This window comes from Rhyacophila brunnea, unplaced genomic scaffold, assembly GCF_057557595.1.
Source record: "Rhyacophila brunnea isolate RB1 unplaced genomic scaffold, BYU_Rbru_1.0 scaffold_22, whole genome shotgun sequence".
Classification (NCBI taxonomy): domain Eukaryota; kingdom Metazoa; phylum Arthropoda; class Insecta; order Trichoptera; family Rhyacophilidae; genus Rhyacophila; species Rhyacophila brunnea.
Genome location: NW_028232882.1, coordinates 34,371,917 through 34,393,541, shown reverse-complemented (window position 1 = coordinate 34,393,541; position 21,625 = coordinate 34,371,917). Strand labels below are relative to the sequence as shown.

Genomic DNA, 21,625 nt, shown 5'->3' with positions numbered 1-21,625 from the left:
GTCATGGCTTCGGCACTATCAGCAAAATCCAATATTCGAGTCGGCACATACTCTGAGCAACGTTTCTTAGCTAATCGGATTCCTTTTGACATTCTCAGAGCAACGTTTACATTCATATACCTACACTACATTTCATCATAAAACATATCATCTCTTGATAATGGCGTCTGCAACGAGCCCGAAACGTCGAGGAAAGAAGGAAGAAGGACACCGTATCCGAAAATTTGTACGTAAACAGTTCACCGCAGGACACTTATTAGTACGCCGCAGTACGTGAAACATGAGTTCGTGTAACATTTAACCAAATGACGAGTTCTTCGTTGAACATTTCACCGTGGAATACATCTGTACGTATGCTACAACATGTGGAGATGTCTTTACTAGGTTAGGTTAGGGTTAATCTTATTGGAACAGTACTATTTGCAAACTATCGCCGCATTTTGTAAGATACGTACAAATGTATTCCACGGCGAAATGTTCAACGAAGAACTCGTCATTTGATAACATGTTATACGAACTCAGGTTTCACGTACTGCGGCGCACGAATAAGTGTCTCACAATGAACTGCATACGTACAACTTACATGTAACCGAAGGACACACGGTGGAAACCCAAAAATCTACTACGATAAAAAAAAGAACCGTGAAAGCCTCAAACATTATATATTACACGCGTTTTCGTAATTTAAGAGAGTCATCGATATCAACATAGGCACTTGTTTTTATAGGTAATGTTTTTTTTAAATTTGGAAGTGCGCAGAAGACGCGACTCTTCGGCGCATTTCCGACTACGGTTTTTAGAAAATGTATAATTAATTGTAGTTTTGTTTTCTTGCAGAATGGTGCACATAATAGCAATGGAGGTGTTACCGGAGGAGAGGGACCGGAAATATTACGCGGACAACTATACTTGCTGTCCGCCGCCTTTGTTTATAATTTTCATTACACTTATAGAGGTAAGTCATTCAAAAATAATAAAATCTAACGTTCAGTTTAACTGGTCTTCGTGTTAGTTAGTTTAAAAAACAGGCGACTAGAGACTGAGAAGTTTAACGAATCGTAACTGTTCAAGGTGTTGACACAGGGAACTCATAAGTAATGGGAACTGAAATACCTAACGGGTAAGGAGAAGCAGGCAACCAATCTCAAGTAAGGAAGAATACGGAATAAATTTAAACACGTGTCAAGAATACATCATACGTCGAATACTGACAACTTCTCTCGGTTTATGCATTGAGCCTCATTTAATATTTGTGTATTACACACACTATCGCACGTCTATAATGCGTGTCTCATTTTCGTAGGATACTCACACATTCAAAACCGTGCGTTAAAATTGACTGTATTGGTATGTAGTTTATCAGAATTCTATTTATGGTCTGTTCTGTGTGTTGTAAGGATATTCGTCTTTATTTGTCTCTCGATTCAATTAAAACGTGAAAATGTTCATGCAGGTAGGGTTGCTATATACAAAAAATAAGACTCGATTCAGAGTGTAAAAAATATACGACTGAGGGTATCTACTTAATGAATTTTTAATTTAAATTCTATTTGATTTAAGCTTTGTACCACTCCATTTGGTCCGTTTTTTTATGACCCAAGTTTTGCTTTTCTTCAGGCACAATGCGCACTCACCAAAATTAATAAGTACAATAAATAAGGTCAACCCCTTTTTCCTACTAAGTTAGGGATTAAGTATAAAACATTGTTTTAATGTACCTACTTAATAAGTGATTGTAAAAACCCGTAGTACATACATTAGATTCTCACTATTAATACATATTTATAGTAAGTGCATTAAATTTCGATTACTCGTAAACAATGGGACTACTAATTTGTTGGAAATTTTAAAAATGAGACATACCTACTTACTAAATAAAAAATAAGCCAAGTATAACCAATAATGGGTAAACTGAATTCATCAACCGTGGCTGTACGCAGGTATAAAGCCTAGCATATGTACCAGTCTACGCTAACCATTGGTGTTGATTGAGTATTGGCAATACCAGTGAACAAAAATATCTTGCCAAAAATATAATATCACGAAATATATTTATTACATATTCGGATGTTTTCGTGACATTTAAAGGTGTATCATCATCAGCCGGGGTCAATCCACTGCTGGATGAAGGCCTCCCCAAGCTTCTTCCAACTCTCTCGGTCCTGTGTCGTTCGCTGCCACGTATTTCCGCCGAACTTTACCAGTTCGTCAATCCAGCGGCTTTTGGGGCGACCCTGTGGCCGTTTTGTGCCTCTTGGGTGCCACTGGATAACGGCATTTGTCCAGCGGCCGTCTTTTCGGCGAGCAATGTGCCCCGCCCATCTCCATTTCAGCGGTTCGGCAACGTCTGTTACATCGCGTACTCCTGTCTGCTTCCTAACCCATTCGTTTCTCTTACGGTCCTTTCGCGCGATGCCCAACATACACCTAGACACCCATAGACGGAAGCATGCACGATGAAATTGCTCGAAGAACAAAGCTGGGATGTAGTGCTTTCGGACGTCTGAATAGTATCTTCAAGAGTGACCTACCATTATGTCTTAAGCGTAGGGTGTTCAACCAATGTGTGCTACCCGTCCTCACGTATGGCTGCGAGACGTGAACCCTCAACAAGATAGATGTCCAAAGGCTAAGAGTCACACAGCGAGGCATAGAGAGGTGTAAAGATGTATCAGGGACGATATAGTTTTAATCCCAATGTTAAATACAGAGCAGTAAGCCTGCAGTCTACACAATATATTCCATTTGAACTTGGCACGTTTCCGATTCGAGTTCAAGCTCTTATCTAAACAAAAAGAAAGTAGTTACATATATTTAAGTCAAGTGGCATTTTGTACTTCATCTGTCTGCAGAACACTTATCCCAATTAGGTGCGAAACTTGCAGCCGTGTGTTGCCACGTGTCCACAGTCCACACCACTTCAAGCCAGTGCTTCAAATGTATACCTATATTAAACTATCGGATTTTAACATAATATATGTAACAATATGATTATGTTCGAAGCTGATAATAATTTTCGTTATATTAACATTTTTTTAAATACATTATATTCGTATGCTGAAATTATAATTACATAATACACTGATAATCGTAATTTCCTAAATCTTTGTGAAAAAGAAATAGTTCATTAAAAATTATTAGCAAGTTCAAGTAAGTTACAACAAAAAATCTTGGAGCGATCCGTGACGTCGGTTAGTGATTAAATAATACCTACTTTGATTTAAAATACAAGTAGCTCAATTTAGAAAGCGCGTCAGTGAGTATTAAAAGTCATTAGCTAAAAATTGTCGTAATTAAGTATGACTCCTTTAGCATTGTGGTCAATGTATGTGGGCGCGATACCCGAGAGATGCATGTTCGATTCAAAAAGATTTTTCTATTAGTTATAATATATTTTCTCAAGTGTTTTCAAAATTATGTATGTATATTAATTTTTTTGGTTCTTGTCTGTTTAGTGGAAGCCAGCGGCAAACGAATTTTAAAAAATAGCCGATATACTGGACTATTAAATTTGTTAGGTTAGGTTAGATTATCATCCTTGAATTCCACGATTTGGGTGTTGATAGTTTTGTCTTCCACTACGGATGATAATTTTGGTAACCTTGTCAGTTATTTTAGGGACATTGGTAATTCCTGTGTTCCGGTTTAAGCATTCAAATAAAGGCAGTGTATTCAATAACTGAAAATTCTAGAATCCAAACAAAACCGTGCAAACGCCATTTCAATTAATACAAACACTAATAGATTATAATTAACTATTTCTTTTATTCAACGAATAATTCACAGGATTTAAGAATATATCATTATGATTATTGAACATATATAATTCTGAAAAATACTTTCTGAGAGAGTATATTATAACCAATAGAAAAAATCTTGAATGAGACGGATGAGGAGTAAACTCGGGAGATGCAGGGTTCGATTCCCCGTCGGGGTGACTTCCACACACATTTCCATACAAAAAAAGATTTTTTCTATTGGCTATAATATACTCTCTCAGAAAGTGTTTTTCTAAATTATATATGTTCAATAATCAGAATGATATATTCTTAAATCTTGTGAATTATTCGTTGAATAAAAGAAATAGTTAATTATAAATTATTAGCAAGTGCAAGTAGTTGCATCTAAAAAAATATTGGAGAAATTCCACGACGTCGGTTAGTAATCAAAGTAATAGTAATATACCTACTTTGATTTAAGAAACAAAAATCGATTCCCAAAGTAGCTTGATTTGGAAGAACACTGATGAGTAGGTATTAAAATTGACCAATAGTTAAAATTTGTCGCTATTAGTATGTCACGCCGTAGCATATTGGTTAAATGCGACGGATGAGGCGTAAACTCGGGAGATACAGGGTTCGATTCCCCGTCGGGGTGACTTACTTTTTTTCAAAAAAAGATTTTTTCTATTGGTTATAATATACTCTCTCAGAAAGTGTTTTTGAGAATTATATATGTTCACTAATAGATTAGTCAAAATTTAATTTGAAACAAAATTATCGTTTAGCCAGTATCCACTTCAACCACTCTATTGGATACTTCCGAAAAGCTTTTAATTTTCAACTGGTCCCTGTGACGGTATCCAGAATTGTAGAAAACTGTCAAAATATTAGGTGTTTAGACAATTCGTTGATATACCACCGGATGCTTTTGCCCTACTTCCGTTGGTCTAAGTGGCTCAGCCCGTGCCACTTGAACTAAAAACAGTCCATGTGTGTGTAAACCATTTCCGAAGGGTAGGTGGGTCATAGGGTATATTTAGAATATTAGATATATTGTAATTTGTAGTACGATGAACAATTTTATTTTGCCAGCGAAATTTCCTGTCATTAGCATTTATATTTTATTCAAGGCGAGATTCAAAATGTTTTTTTTTGTTTTCGAAACAATAACTTCACATATAAAACGTGGATTGATCCAGACTCAATTTTTATGAGCTATATATAAACAGTAAGTAAGCCGGCTCTTACATCTAAACTCGCCTCGTCTGCCGCACAGCCCTAACTATGAACGTCGCTCCGAAAGCAACAGTGAGATCAAGTCCATAATTTGAGATTAGTATGCCAATCGATTGCTGAAAGCTATACCTACCTACATTATGAATCACTGGGGTTCAAGTCAATCAATCAAGTCGGTTATGGGAAAGCCAGGCGGGAACCGCGCTAGCTAACTGTCATAGGTGATTTTGGCAAAATTCATGAATTGAAGAATGACGAACCTGAACTAACTTAACCTAATTGACCCAACCTAACAAATAATCCAGTATATCGTCTGTTTACAAAATGTGCCTTGTGCCTCACAGGTTTTTTTTTTAATTGTTTACCCATTTAAATTAAAATACATACTAATTTTGCATTCATTTACAAAAAATCTTAGCAACAATGGGATAATTGAGATAACCCACTGTTAAAATAAAGTTTTGCAAAAAATCTTACCATTATCATCTATTATAAGCCGCAGAAAACACAAATTATACATATAGTTAACTAGAATCATTACTAGAGAAAAATATACAGTACAATATTTTTAGGAATCATTCGTAATTAATATAAAGGATTGTTCCGTTAATAGCTTCATTTGGGCGATGCATTATGTAAAAGTCAATATGAGTAGCTGTTTTTATGATGTTTTCAACTCCTCTATATGCACAAAAATCATATATCTGGATGCCCTTATACGTATGCATAGTATTTTAATCATAACTTTCGTCAAAACAACAACACACATTTTCCTATTACAGTGAGATAGAAAGAAAACAAAAATACCAGTAATTGACTGGCATGCAATTTTCCGAGCCGTTGGCCAAACGCACTCTGCCTCGTTAGCAACCCTCTCCATCCCTCTCCTTCACTCGTATACAATATTACCACCCCTATACCGATTTACCGCCCCTCCTCGCAAAAGTGGCGCTAGATAAATCAGGCGACCCCCTTGACATGGGACATACAGTTTCCGATTACGGATATAAGCACTCGATTCGATGTAATTTTACAGAGGCGTAGATTACATCAACATCAATTCGGTAAATATGATACTACAATACCTACCTACCGCTGAGAACTGATAAATTCATTCTCGTTCATCGGTCCGAGCCATCGAATGCAGGCGTCTTTCAAAATTCGTTTCACATTAGCTCAAGTAAATGAATCGATTAAATAAAGTTATAGTTTAGTCAACTATTTTTTTATTCAACGAATAATTCACAATATTTAAGAATGTAACATTCTTTTTATTGAACATACATAATTTTAAAAACACTTCTGAGAAAATATATAACCAATAGAAAAAATCTTTTTAGAAAACGCTTCAGAGAGTATTGTAAGAGCCATTAGTTAAAATTGGTCGTAATTAGATAGGACGCCTATATCATTGCGGGCGCAAATCCCGAGAGACGCAGATTCGATTCCTGCCGGGTGTCTTAATTTTTTCTGTTGGTTAAATATTTCTCAGAAGTGTTTTCAAAATTACGTACTGTTTTAGTTCAGTGTTGTTCCAAGCAGGCCTGTCACAATAGACTCGGCTGCCCCTGTTAGAAATCTAAAAAGCCTCCCTCACAATTCCATTATAAAACACATACGTAGGTACCTACATATTGTCAACAAGAAAACAAAAATATCTTTCCAAATAATAACCTATTATAATTAGGTATGCCTGTATATAATATTATATCCCATAGCTCATAATATTATGGTATTGCAAGGTATATTTCCAAACTTAAATAATCACATGGGTTGGTATATGTGCCAAGAATTAAGTACCTTGGTCGATATACCTTCCTGAAACCTTTTATTTGAAATGTGTAAAAAATATAATATTATGTACTACAAAATGACTAGGTAGGCACGCTAAAACAGGTGTCAAATAATGTACCTTGTGTTTGTTCATTTTTTGTTCGACAGGGAATGTATTTCTGTGAATATCGATGGTCATATTTGAATATGTACCTACTTTATCTAAAATGAAAACAAAACTGAACAAAATTTTTGACCACCCTTCAAACGCCGCCCTCGTGGAATGCATGTTTCGAACGTATGGAACGGCCTCTTTAATTTACCAACGAGCTTTGTATGTATCGTATTATATTGCAAATTTGAGTTTTGGGATTCAATAATTATTGATCCCTTTTGTCATTTTATACTACGTGATACTGACGACTTTTCGTATAGTTTACCTACTAAAATTATTTACTTTATTAGTTATCTACACTGATCATAGTCAATGATCTGCCTCTAGGAAAGCATGACCAGTTCAAGCAATAGTGAATATTATTAAAACAATCATTTCTTTCAAACATTAGACCAGTTCAGAGAGAGAGAGAGACAAAAAAAGATTTCAGTATTTCACTGATATATTATTATATAATAATTTTATTATTGTCTGTATAATAAAATCGACCTCTGTCCGCCATTGATTTGGCTCGAATTCCTGCAGTACAGCATTACCTTGTCATGTCAGACATTAACCCAACTTGTCGAGGGTGACTTCGCTGTACTGGCAAATCGACAAGGGTGGGCCGGTACCCCAGTCCGTGGGGATGGAAATGATGATGATCATGATGCTCGGAGAGTGACGTAAGCCATGTGGTTTCCGTAAACCGTCCTCTCAGCGGATTTAGCTCGTGCTGCGGGCTCGTTTTGACGATTGCTTTTAGTATGGATTAGAATTTCTAATGTTCTATATACATTGAATACAATAATATAAAACAATTCCAGTGGTTGTAACACATTGTGAATCATCTCCAAAAAGGTGGACCATTATATATATATTTTTAACTTGTATTACAACCTCAGAATAAGTTTAATAAACAGATGGAGTGTTTATATATAGAAATACATGACGCGTCAATGGTGAATACATGAAGCTGTCGGCAATTTAAGTTAGGGACAAACTTAAGGTCTTAGAGAATATATTATGTAGAGTCTGTCTTATATAAGCTGGCGTGCAGTTTCCAGCTTCAGCATTCAGCACTGCATTCCCTCTCGTTCCCTCCCATTGCCAACTTGCAACAGTCGAACGCGATGGCACAATGCTCTCCGTTCGCAAACTACGTGACGTGGACGCCAGCTTATAGAATATAGACTCTATGACAAACTGTCTTAAGACCGTGCTAATAGAATCGTAAAATTTACTACGTTTTCAATACTTAATGACGATCCAAAATAGTTTTTATTTTGGATAAATTCGTTTGACGCTCACAATGGCCAAGTAGTTACCGTGTCGGCTTTCGAGTGTCCCGGGTTGGAATTTCAAGTCTGGAATAATTCACATGTTATTTTTCAATGTATGTTTGGACCTAACTGCTTGAGTAAGTGATATTATATTTCTCGTAAAAAACAAAAACCTGTTCCATACAACACAATTCTCAGTCTGGAGTTCCGTATGATCTCCTTAGGGTCAAACATGGTAAAAAAAGTAGTAGTATATCCACTGTATCAGCTATATGTACAGCAGAAATGGCAATAATTGAAGAACTATTAGGGCCATTTCAGATGGGACACCAGTGTCGCGCTCTTATATAATAAGGATACCTCTGTATTCGAATAAAAGGGCTTTTGTATTATGTCTATGAACGCCCCAGAGTTAATAAGTCAACACGTGCCCGGTACACTTTTCCAAGCCGCTGATACACTTGTTTTTATTACCGCAGCCAGTTTTATGCTCTAATTTACATCGCGAATTACGCATTATGCGTTGACTCATTAGCTCATAAAAATAACACAAAGCCCCCTTTATTCGAATACAAAGGCCTCCTGTATTATATACGAGTGCGACACCGGTGTCCCGTCTGAAACGGCCCTTACGGTCTGTATGAAGATTGCAGCGCATCAATTAAGCTTTGGAGACTGCGCTGGCTAGGCCATCTGCACTATAAGAACGAAAATAAAATCGTAATGATCACAATATCGAACAATCCAATAGGGCGCAGAAGCAGGAGCAAAAAATAAGCCTAATATATACCGGATATGTGGATCTAAGCATGAATCATTGGGGTAACGAATTTGCAACTGCGAGCTTTAGGAACAGGTGGAGAAAGTTTTTAGAGGAAGCCCAAGCTCATTCCACATCGTTCTGTTCCTGATGAATTTGATGGATTTATTAATAATTCATTCACAGAGTTAAAAAAAAAAACATTTAAATGTAGTGAAAAAGCCTGTTTCTTTTTAAATTTACCATTTTTTCAATGATCATACGTAAAGCCATCGTAAACTAGACAGGCCATAAATAGTAAATAGGCTTGGGGGGGGGGGAACATTATCCTAGCTATTTCGAAAGTGGGTCGTTTTCTTTCAATCTCTTACGAACTCCTTCCTGCTGGCTATAAACCCTCTAAAATATGTTCCCTTGCGGGGTGAGTATCGCGAATCGTAAAGTTCACCCTATTTCCATTAACCGATACGAAAAATGCACTTTATGCATGTAATGTGATGACGTTTTTTGATGCTATTTAAAGAGGGATGGATAGACATTTACATTTTACCCTTATTAAAATATTAACTTATTATTTCTTGAAATGATTTTTCAGACAGATTAATATCAGTGTAAATGTAAAGAATTTTGGTTTATTGGCGATTCAGTCAATTTATTTGGAATATTCTCTGAATACGAATACAAAATAGAAAATTGATTTTTACCAAACTCGTGGGGTTCGAATTCGTAACCAACTAAACAGGAGCGCAACGCTACCTTCTAAATAATTTGTGAAAATAGGACACCAGGGAATAACTAACTTTCTCTTAGGTATGCTTACTTACATACTGAAATTTGCAATTTAGAAGAGATCTTTATTTAGTTACGTATTTTTTCGACTTATACGAGGTATAAATGAGAACTCTGCCATTCTGGGCAGTGTTGACATGTGTGTCCCTGATAACTATCTTATTAATAGAGAGCATTAGTTGTTTATTTTCCCAATATGCAGAACCAACCTGCCACTGGCAATGCCAATTTGGAGGGCGATTACTACGTTCAACCAAATTGTTTCGGGTTTTGATATATTCCACTTGCGAGAGGTGAGTTTAGGTGGACGCTATTTTATAAATTCTTAAAATAGGGTCTCCTTAGCAAACTCGGTGTACTTATTTGAACTTCTATATATGTATAATTGTATTTTCACTGCTTTTGTATGTTTATGTTATGTTCTATTTTAGCTCGTATTTTTGTTTGTCCGGTGGTTGTTTATCTAGTACAAATCTTGCAATCGATTTTTAACTAACTTCCCGACTAGCTAGACATTTGAAACTTTTAGAATATATCGGAACACGATGCCAATGCATTCTTTTAATACTTTTAGCCATCTTTAAGTAGAATTGAATTCATTTTCAGTTAATTCTGTTTTGTATGAAAATTTATTTCGGAAGAAATCCTTAATCCAATCCACTATTATTGGTTGCAAAGGGGATGGTCCTAGCAACTAAATTATTAATATATACGTTCATTACTATGGAAATCAAAATGACATTTCAGTATTCTATATTTTTTTGTTTGTTTGTTTTTTATTTACTTCATAGCAAGTACTAGTTTGAGCATATTGAGCATAATAATTCAACAGAAAATTTAAAAACGTTGTATATAAAAAGTTCTTTTTATCTTGTAATTATTTTTAGTACATTTCGTATCCTTGTTTCGAAAGTTCACAACTAGACCTTATTTGTCCTAAATTATTAATACATAGAATTGTCAAGTTTATATGATTCGACAGAAAATTTTCAAACGTGGTAGGTATATAAAAAGTTCTTAGTAATTATTTATATTTTAATTTTTATAGCTTTTATTGCTTTTTCCCCTCTTTATAATAATGTTTCATGTCATGTTGTGAATGTTTTAAAACTTATAATTTGTAATGTCCACAATATGTTAAAAAAATAATTAATTGAATTGATTATTTTTTTGTATTCCCTTACGCGTCGAGTAAAATAAATGACTATTACATTACATATTCAATCACTCATAGAAAACCCTCCCCATAATAGAGAAGTAGTAGCTATAAAAACACGAATAAAAAAGCCACAATAACGATGCGTAAGGAATCTTCCGAAGTCCCTCCTATTTTGCACTTTTTGCCGCGCTTTGTTTACACTTTCCAAGGAGGACGCACTTTATTCCTGTCATCGTCCAATTCTCTTTATCTTGTCCCTCTCATCCTCTCTCTATCTTATGACACTTCCTCTCTTTCTTTTATATTTTTTATTTATTTATTTATGTATGGCTGAATGAATGAATGAATTGCTTCCACTTTGGAGCACGTGCCGTGTCTGTTTGAGAATGTTTTTGCTTCTCAGAATTACTCCGTTTTTGACTTCTTTGATATCCGAGTCCTTTTTGGTCGGAACTCGGGTGCTTCCATTATATTTTTATTGCATTTAATTTTAAATTGTGTTTTTATTTATTTTATGAATAATTTTATGGATACTATGATGATAATTAAAGTTTATAAATAAATAACATTTTTATTGAACATACTTACATAATTTTGATAACACTTCTGAGAAAATATACGGTACAAGCCGGTTATGAGGAAGCCAGGCGGGAACCATGCTAACTGTCATAGCCGATTTTGGCAAAATTCATGAATTAAAGAATGAAAACCTAACCTAACATAACTTAACTTAACAAATACTCCGGTATATCGGCTATTTTCAAAATGTGTTTGCCGATGGCTTCCCCATAACCGACTTGTACCAAATAATATATTATTATAACCAATACAAGTAATACATCACGCAGGAATCGAACCTTCATCTGTCGGGTATCGCGCCCACGCACATAGTCTACTATGCTAAAGGAGTCATACTTAATTACGACAAAATTTAACTATTGGCCTTTTAATACTCACTGAAGCGCTTCCCAAATTGAGCTACTGTTTGGCGATCGGCTTTTGTTGCTTAATTGCTTAATTTTGTTGCTTAGTTGCTTAATATAAATTACTTTACAATAAATTAAATCGCCTAACTGTAGATCAAGTGGCATAGCTACTTAGGTATTCTAAAAAGAATGGCAATAGTTAAAAGGTGGCAGCGGATTTTCTTAAAGTTTTGAACACAGCACAATGACGCCTGTTGCTTACCACAAGGTGGTAGTTGCAAATTTAGTTCTCCTCATAAACTTTTATACCGGCTGATGGATGTTGCCGACCAGCGATTACTCAGAAATAATGGAAACTGAAATACCTAACGGGTAAGGAGAAGCAGGCAACCGATTTGGAGTAAGGAAGAATACGGGATAAATTTAAACACGTGTCAAGAATATGTCATACGTCGAATACTGACAACTGCTCGCGGTTTATACATTGACGCTCATTTAATATTGGTGTATTACATACACTACTTAGCACGTCTATAATGCGTGGTTTATTTTCGTAGGACACTCACTCATTTAAAACCCTGCGTCAAAATTTACTGTATTGGTATATATATTATAGCCTATCGGAATTCTATTTAGTTTCTGTTCTGTGTTGCTGACTTTGCAATTAACCGATTTTAACCCATATTTTCTAGCAAAAATATCGATTTAATTCGCTTATTATAAATAATAAACGCATTTGACTATAATATATAAATAAAGGATGCGTATCCGATCCTTTTCAAAATTTGACAGGAAGGAAGAAGAAACCATTCAAGTTTTTTTAGCCTGTGACAGGCGACAGGTAAACGTATGCTAACCCAACGCATCGGGGTTTGATGTCGGCTCGCGCCCAATCACATTTGCGGTGAGATTTTGTTACCAATAGCGTATTGAGTATCCTACATCACGAATTGTGAATAGTACCCCTTCAAAGTTCCGGTTTCCGTTTCCTTAAAGCTTAAGGGCCTACGTGTCGTATAAAGGTCGAAAATTAAGATTATTTGTAGGAATATATCATTACACTGCACTTCTTCTTTTTTCTCATTGTAATGAGAATATTATAAAGTATATTATTACCATAAAAAGTTATTATTGTAAACGACATCGTTTGAAATTGTAAATAAAGTAATATTTTGGTAGGTATCGGATGTTCACTGTTATAATATTATATTACTTATATTCTTTTGACAAAAAATAATAATATTTAGTCAAAAAAATATTCGGCAAACTTTTTATTGGATTTTAAATTATGAAAATCTGTATTATTTTCCTTCTTCTCTTAGCCCATTACCGTCCCTTAGCTGGAGCATGTCCACACCACACGCCGCCACCAAGAATCCATCGTTCGCCATTTTTCTTGCGTCATTCCAGGTTATGCTATCATCCCGTGGCACCTCCGTAGGGTCTAGGACGATTTGGCACCGGACAACTGGACGCCACGGAATTCGAAAACAAATAGACGTTAGGTAATTATAGGTACTTAAAAAAATATTCAATATTATTATTTATATTTCAATGATTATATAATGATTTAATAGTTGGTGAGAATGTAAATATGCAGACGTAAACAATGATTTAATCGTGCATATGTTTAAGTTCCAACGGAAAAAGAGGTTTATTATTTTATATAAAGCCTTAGGCATGGTAATTCTCAATCCGCGATAAAGAATACATTATGTTAAGAGTAAAATGAATTCAAACTACTAATTAGTAGATAGAAACTGATTAAAATACTTCGTCTACACGTGTCTACGACAGTGCGGCGTCCAATTGTCCGGAGGTCAATCGTCCCATTCCCCCTCCGTATATAATCTGTAGATAGTATTTTGGGGCCTTCCAGGACACCGGGATCCGGTTGACTTGAAGAACAGCCTAGCCAGGTGCAACGTCACCTCTTCACTCTCAGCTTGACGAGAGGTTGCTTGGTTAACTCTCTCATCTCTTCGTTACTCCTAAAGTCATACCACCCCACCGCACTCCGTCGTCTATCCGTCGCATACTTATGTTCTCGAAGTTCAGTATGCTTTCGTAAGATGCCATGATTCGCTACCGTAAAGCAACACCATCAAAATGATGTAGCATCGAATAGGCAACATTTATTTTTGGTCATGATTTAAGGCTATACTTCAGCTGAGGCATGGTGTAAAAAGATCGTGACTGTGCAGATTGTGCAAACGACGCGTGCAGAACAAAACATAATTTGTCAAAAATTCAACCTGCGTCCATTTAATGTTATGTTTATTGTTGTATTAGTAATAATATTAATATATTCATTGACATGTTTTCTTTTTCGAGTAAATGCGTAACGTTTTTTAGTCATCTTTACACGATTTAAGAATATATTCCTCCGACGCCATCACAAAATAAATTAACATGCTCACAGCTTGACTATTGCTCTCCGATGAGCAATGAGTCCGAAATTTCGTCCCACCTATTGTTGAAAATTATTTGCCGTTTCACTGAAGTATGCTCTTAATAAATTAGTATCTCAAAGTATTTGTTCACCATTCCTAGAATGGTAAAATCGTCATTATCTGTGTTCTTCGTCATGGAGTCACCTATGCTGACGGACTTTCAGGCTACCGCTGAAGATGACATTCTATATAATCTAACCTCATAAATTTAATTACTTATTATTGTCATAACTTTCCAAACACCATTTTCACTTTGCACTCTCGACATAATCTCGCATTAAAAACACTATGCATTGTATACTTTAACACGTTAATATATGTTTTTCACAATAAAACCTTACATACTTACCTGATATCATAAATGGCAAAATTATATTAAGTACAGGTTATTATTATTATTCAAATCTTAGGTAACTAACCTTAGTTCTAATCGGCTAAAGGGGGAGAACCTTGAGAGGTTTCTCTGCGGTTTGTGGCATATTAAAGGGGTTGATGAATAATGTTACCATATTAAATTATTGCGACATGCTTTTATTAAGTACCCTTAGCAAAATATTATATACATAATTTATACTTATGTGAAGAAGATCTTGAAAAAAAATGTATTTGCCGTGCGGGAATCGAATCCGCATCCACCTGATTCCCGCCAATATGTTTTACCATATTATAAAACAACCAAATATTCATAATTTTCGTTAATATTGGCATCCATTTTCTTATTTTTTGAAGTTATACTTATTTTGGCGCGTTTGGGAAAACAGATCAGAGTGTATTTTTCGAATGTGACCGGCCGCGATGTAACACACAATTTTTATAATCTATATTGCATTCGGGTTGCGTAATACTTTGAAATATTTATCATTGTGTTAAGCGGATTCAAATTTGTTTCTGTTCTAATTAATAATTACGGAAAGAAGCAATGAAATAATTTTAAACCAGTGGTGCTCCAATAAGCGGCCCTTATTCTGAGGTGTAATTTAACAAGATAATTAAAATAGTAAAAGTAAATAATATTAATAAATACGAAATGAAGCAACAAGATAATTTTAAACCAGCGGCACTCCATTTCAACTTCCTACCAAAAAGAAAAACAAATAATTTTGATAGTTCGATGAACCAAAGAAACACTTTTATTTATTTTGTGAACCTGATTCTAAATCACCACACCAGAACTAGTCGAAGAATTTAGGTTATCACAAGTTTTGTTTTTGTTTTGTTACGCCAAAGAAGTATAACTTCTAACGCGCGTACATAAGTACACACACCGATTTTTTTAAAGCATTTATGACCAATAAATCAATCTTTAGAATTTAGTATAAATTGTCTCGTTAAATTTATTGACTAAAATTTCTCCATTATCCCGTAAGATAGTGCATTCTAAAGTAGGTAAGTATACATAATTTAGGTATAAAACTTCAAGTATGCGAAAACCGAGCAGGTAGAGTGGAAGATCTTTGTTTCGGAGTATCTACTCCGAAACAAAGATTTTTTTATCGAAAACAAAGTGTCATGTGATGATTCATGCAATAGATTTTGAAAATGGAAGAATTTCCTTTTTCGTCGAAGGAAGCCGGACACGTGCCCTGAAAATAAATTACCGAAATGCATCTAAGTGAATGCATGTGTAGTTTCGTAGACAGGAAGGATGCAATTCTTCGCATTGTTGAGCGGCAATGGTCCGGTGCTGAATTGTTTTAACGCCTAAAATATAACAAATTAACATCAACTTTTACATGAAGGAAGTGTCATCGGTTATAAGTAGTTTATATAGGTTGTTTATATATAATAAAACATCTTAGAATGTGATATAAGACTTAATATGGTGGAATTTATTTTTAGTTGTTGAAATTATTTGGTAGTTGAAAGTTTCCCCCAAGTATTTTTTTCACGTTCGGTCCCAAGCGGAGAAATTTAAGGTTGTATTAACAGACTTTACGAGGAATCGTTCGTTCTCGTTCTCAAGAACTTTGACTTTCTTATGGCACTACATAGAATATTATTCATAAAGATTTGCATTTGAAGGCGTATACAGTACATAATATAAAACACAAGAACCTAAATCGCTTGACCATTTTAATGCGTCGCAATTTTGCTGATTGGGTTTTAGAGCAACTTAAAACAGACCCACTATTACATAAAATAATCATCAACGATGAAGCTTAATTTTTGTTAAGTAAATAAGTACAATTGTCGCATTTGGAGTAATGGAAACCCACATACTATTCTTGAAATACCTTTTTATATCCACAAAGTTCGGTGTGGTTTATAGTCTGGAAGTATAACTGGACCGTATTTTTTGAAAACGAAAATGGCATTACAGACACATTTTTTTGACATAAATTGGTTGCTTGTAATATGTGATTCTAACAACATCGTGAATAAATATCACATTGATATCTTATACCATTTTGTTCTTATTTCAAATTAAATATATATATATATATATTATATATTACTTGATAACCCTATATTTATATTTCATAGAATATGTTACCCCCATAGCAATGTTGCATGCATGGCAATAATGTCATATTAATTATTTCCTCGACTCAACCGAAGACAGATGTTCACATGACAGTACGGTACGTCATAGTATCTTCGCGGGTAGACAAATTGCTGGCAAAACATAATTGCCATTTCTAAATGCGTCTTGCCATTTAGGAGACTCAGATACCAATCATCTTGAGAAATAACCCCCAAACATGTACGAACCACCAGATTGATAGGGGATGCTCAATCTTCCATATTTTATCGCCACTATTATTTAAAAGAAAAAGTTTTATTAATTTGTTAACTAGTTACTTATTTTTCTTCTTATCCTGAAAGTTGACCACCATCATGGCGATTTTCTCTTTGCAGTTTATTAATCCATAAAGTGCGACGTGTTATTTATCATAATAATACATTTGCTTCAGTGGCGTGCGGTGAGATTTTCTCGTGGGCATGTGCTGTTGAAAAAATCGAATATAACCATTATTTATGTACTAGACCATGACCCCCACATCCTGAAGCAGGTCCCCAGGCCCCCCTACCTAGCGCTAAGGTTAAGAGCGGTGTGCTTTTCTACAGTAATGTTTTCCAAATGGTTTCCGCGAACACCGATGGTTAAGGGTATTCCGTGTAATGTTAGCAATTTTTAAATAAATCCAGTTGGTTTATTGAGTTGTCAGCACCCAGCATCATATTATGAAGCACTTATATAAGTCATAATGGATAAATAACCATTTTATAAGTAAGTTAACACATTAAAAATAAGTATAAAATAAAATTCTACACTTTAATTATCATTTAATTATATCAATCATCGTATTACATATAATTTTTGGTGTGTGTTTTTCGCAATTTACTGGTCGATCCGCCACGCCGGGCCCTCAGGCTAGAGCCCTGTCTGTCCCCCCCTTATCGAGGCCATGTACTAGAGTCTAGTCACTAGACAGCATTCCTGAACTCTGTGGATTTCGTTTGATAAAATATAAATATATTGGGTTACATACATCGTTTGGGAGATAGATAAGTCAAAATGAACGTTTGTCATAAAAAATACAACAACAATTTACAACGGGTACATATGCATAGAATGTCAATATTATCGCATACTATGTTATCAAATATATGTGGGCATACTCCGCATTCACAACATTATAATAGATCGCACGCCACTGATTTGCTTGTACCTATAATTCATATTATTTTATTATATACTTATTTGATAAATTTAAGTGTTTTTCTTCTTTGAATTTATGGAATTATTAAAATTAACAACCCTCACCTATTATGAAGTACTTAAGTAATTTACAATCGGTTTAGCATTGTTTTACATTCAAAATGTATTTTAATCTTTAGATAAAATTGTTCTAAGAGCCAAAGTGTAAATCATTGTTATTCATTCAAATGTATACAAGCCAATCTATCGTAATGTATAACCTAATATTATACTGTTTTTACATTTAAAATTTACTTTCGATCAATTCCCCGGCACATTATAATAGAAGTGCACATATGGAATATGTTTTCTGTATGTATATTTATTTTGAATCCGCACTATAGACTTACCATAATTAGCTTGGACGATCTGCGGACCACACGTTATTAAATATATAACTTTTTCCATTAAATAATTGCATTAAAGAAGCCTCCATTCTACTCCTGCGTATTTATTCTATACACAAGACTGCTTTCGGCCGCTATAAGTTAGTTGTAATTGTTACAATAAGTTCTATGTTTTAACAGCACCTCTTTTGGCTGTGGTAAATTTTAGAGCGAGATAGATAGTTTTGAGTGTTTTGACTGTTTAGACAGCTAACTTATTGTAATTGTTACAATAAGTGCTAATACTTCGATACAAACCTACCCTAGATAGCTGCCGTAGCGGCCAAAAGCAGTATTGTGTATGGAATAGATTAACTGAAATGACATTTTTCAAACATATCGACTTTAGAAAAGAAAAAGGACGTAACCCTATTTTTTTCATAATAGGTTTTATTGGATAATAACGCTATCCACGACTAAATGCACATTGTGTGCAAAGTACGTCAGCTGCAAATACCAATATATTATCTAAATTTAGGTAACAATTTTTAAAAAAAGAAGGAAATGAAGTGGGAAAACGACTTAACCATCATTTTCGATGGGTATTCTTTAATTAACTCTATAAGTAATAACATATCAGCTATATCACAACTAATTTATTATTATCATCGACTACAATGTTATGTTTATTTCGTATTACAACTTTGACCGTAAACCATAACAAAAACGTTTTTGTATCTCCTCTAAAATTTAATTTGTGTGAATTGCGTCCTTTTTCTATTCTAAAGTCGATATTTTCTTAACATATACTATAAAAACAATAATTATATAGTCAGCAATTCTCAAATATTTAGTAGGTTCCTTTTTCTCATTTTGTTTGAGAACCTTTACTGTGGCATTCAAATCGCCATATGCCACAATGATAGCTACCCATATTATAGTGCATACGTAATATTATAATATATGACAGCTCCCGTACCGGCAATGTTTTGGCTTCCATGTTGAATATTTTTTTGCCCTTCCGCATCCGAGTGTGGAATATTTCCTGTCTGGCAATCTGCGCATCTTAATTTGTTTTTGCTTCACTAATATCTGCCTCGTTCAGCATTTATTTTAACTTTGAACACACACGCGAGCATGTGGTAGATTTATTGTAATCACCCTGTACCTACATTGTCCCATTATATATACCTATGTCCTATGTACATTTTTTAAATGTAAGTTTGGGTATAAAGTAGTACAATATACTATTAAACAATATAATATTGTACAGGCGAGTAAGGATTTGTTTGTCCTGCATTTATTGGGACTTGTCCTACGTGACAAGAATCATTATAACGAGTGAAGTCATGTACATACGATCAGTTTATTTAACAGGTTATCGATATATTTGACATAATAAGTGCAAACAAGCCAAGCGTGGTAGAATATGTTCATGTCTTCTATGAAGCCAACAAAGTGCTGATTGGTTAAAAAATATATGCAATTTATCCCAATAAAATGTTAAAAATGAATCTCCTGGTGATAGCATCACTTCAAGTGACTCTGAGTAAAGGATGTTACCATCAACATCAGTTGTGCGGTTATTTTATATTTTCCGGAAAAAAACAACGTTATATTTTTTATAAACATAATGGGGTATTGTTCGGTTATCAGGAATACAGCGGAAAACACATTTTGAAAATAGCCGATAAACTGGATTATTTGTTAGGTTAACCTAACCTAACCTAAACTAACTCAAACTAACAATAATCCAGTATATCGGGTATTTTCAAAATGTGTTTTCCGCTGTATTCCTGATAACCGAACAGTACCCATAATGGTTTATCCAATAAAGTTTTTTTGGTTAATAAATCCTGTTCGCAATTACTGGTAAGTACTTTTCTTCATCAGAATTAAATATTTTCGATATTGGGTATCTCCATAACAACCAACTGAAATTTTTAACGGCCAATAAATATCTCTGAACGACGTTTACAGAATAACGCTACTTTTCCGCATATGGGCTGAATTGTGGATATTCGTTGAATAAAAAATAGTTTATTTAATTATATTTTATTAACTCTATTATGTGTCATTTATCACTTACCCATTCACTGGACTGAACTCTATATTATATACATAATATAATATACGATATTAGTCGTAGATAAGTCAACTACCATTGATTAAAAAAAATCATTGATTCTACTACACAAGTATGTAAATCTCGTCAATTAGAATCTAAAATCAATTTCCATCAAATAACTCAAGTAATAGTATTAATAATCTAGAACAGTACTTCTCAAACTGGAGAGCGCGCCTCCTAGGGTGCCCTTGAGCTCCTGCCAGGGAGCCGCGAAATATTTCAGTATTTGCAAAAAAATATAAGTACAATAATATCATTCAATCGCAAAAGCAGCACTGTTAATCATAATAATTCCATTTGCGACTACATACCTATGCGAAACAGCATTTTCATCATTACCGGTAATGAAAAATAAACAAAGATCGTGTCTTCAAACGAAGACTTTGGAGCAAACCCTGCGAATTAGCATTTCAAAAATTGTACGGGATATTGATTTATTATGTAGAAATATGGAGTCACATCCCTCTCATTAAATTGTTTTTATTATTTTTGCTTCACAAGCAAGTAAATGAAATGTTCTAATATTTTTAATAAAAATGTACCTATAATAACAAATTAATTGTAAATAAAGTACTGTTTGTCACTAAAGACTAAAATTTTTGTGAGGGAGCCTTGGATTTTTTCTGATTTCGGGGGCTGTGCTTTAAAAAGTTTGAGAAGCACTGATCCAGTACATATAACTATTATTTCTATTACCACCTTCACCGTAATCTCAGCAGCTCTGTAATACATAATATGCAATCCTTTACTTACACTCATTATTATATCACCCCGTTTTCACCACCGCCGTCTGCGCCTACCCTAACCGAACGCATTAATAACACTGCACATGACCGCATACTTTAAGTTATAAAAGTAGTTAGTTAATATCGTCGGTAGTTTCGTACGTTTTATTACTTTTATTGTACGTGGGATGTGTCGCTTGTCGCTTTAGCCGAGCGGCGGATGCGCCTAGTTAGACATAGCTTCGTCTTAATGAAGTACGCTTTGTATCCGGTTGTTTTACGGTGATTTACTCAGATCGGCCCACCGGATTTTTGACTGTATAGTACCTATTATTGACACCCGCGCGCTCCGGCAGATGCTATAAATCGTGGATACATCAACTTCTTAATGTACCTACACTCAAATAAAAAATATATATTTTGTATCATTATTAAACTGGACACATTTTAGTGGACTATTTATAAGAAACTTTCTAGTGAAAACCGAA

At 34.6% G+C, this 21,625-nt stretch overlaps 1 protein-coding gene across 1 annotated transcript in view; it reads left to right on the top strand.

The window, feature by feature from the left end:
• The window catches only part of stet (rhomboid serine protease stem cell tumor), a 531,037-nt gene that overhangs the window by 463,886 nt on the left and 45,526 nt on the right, over positions 1 to 21,625 (top strand). Inside the window, exon 6 of the mRNA XM_085949521.1 lies at positions 838 to 955. Coding sequence (XP_085805647.1) covers positions 838 to 955 — 118 coding nt within the window. The remainder of the gene's footprint in view (positions 1 to 837; positions 956 to 21,625) is intronic.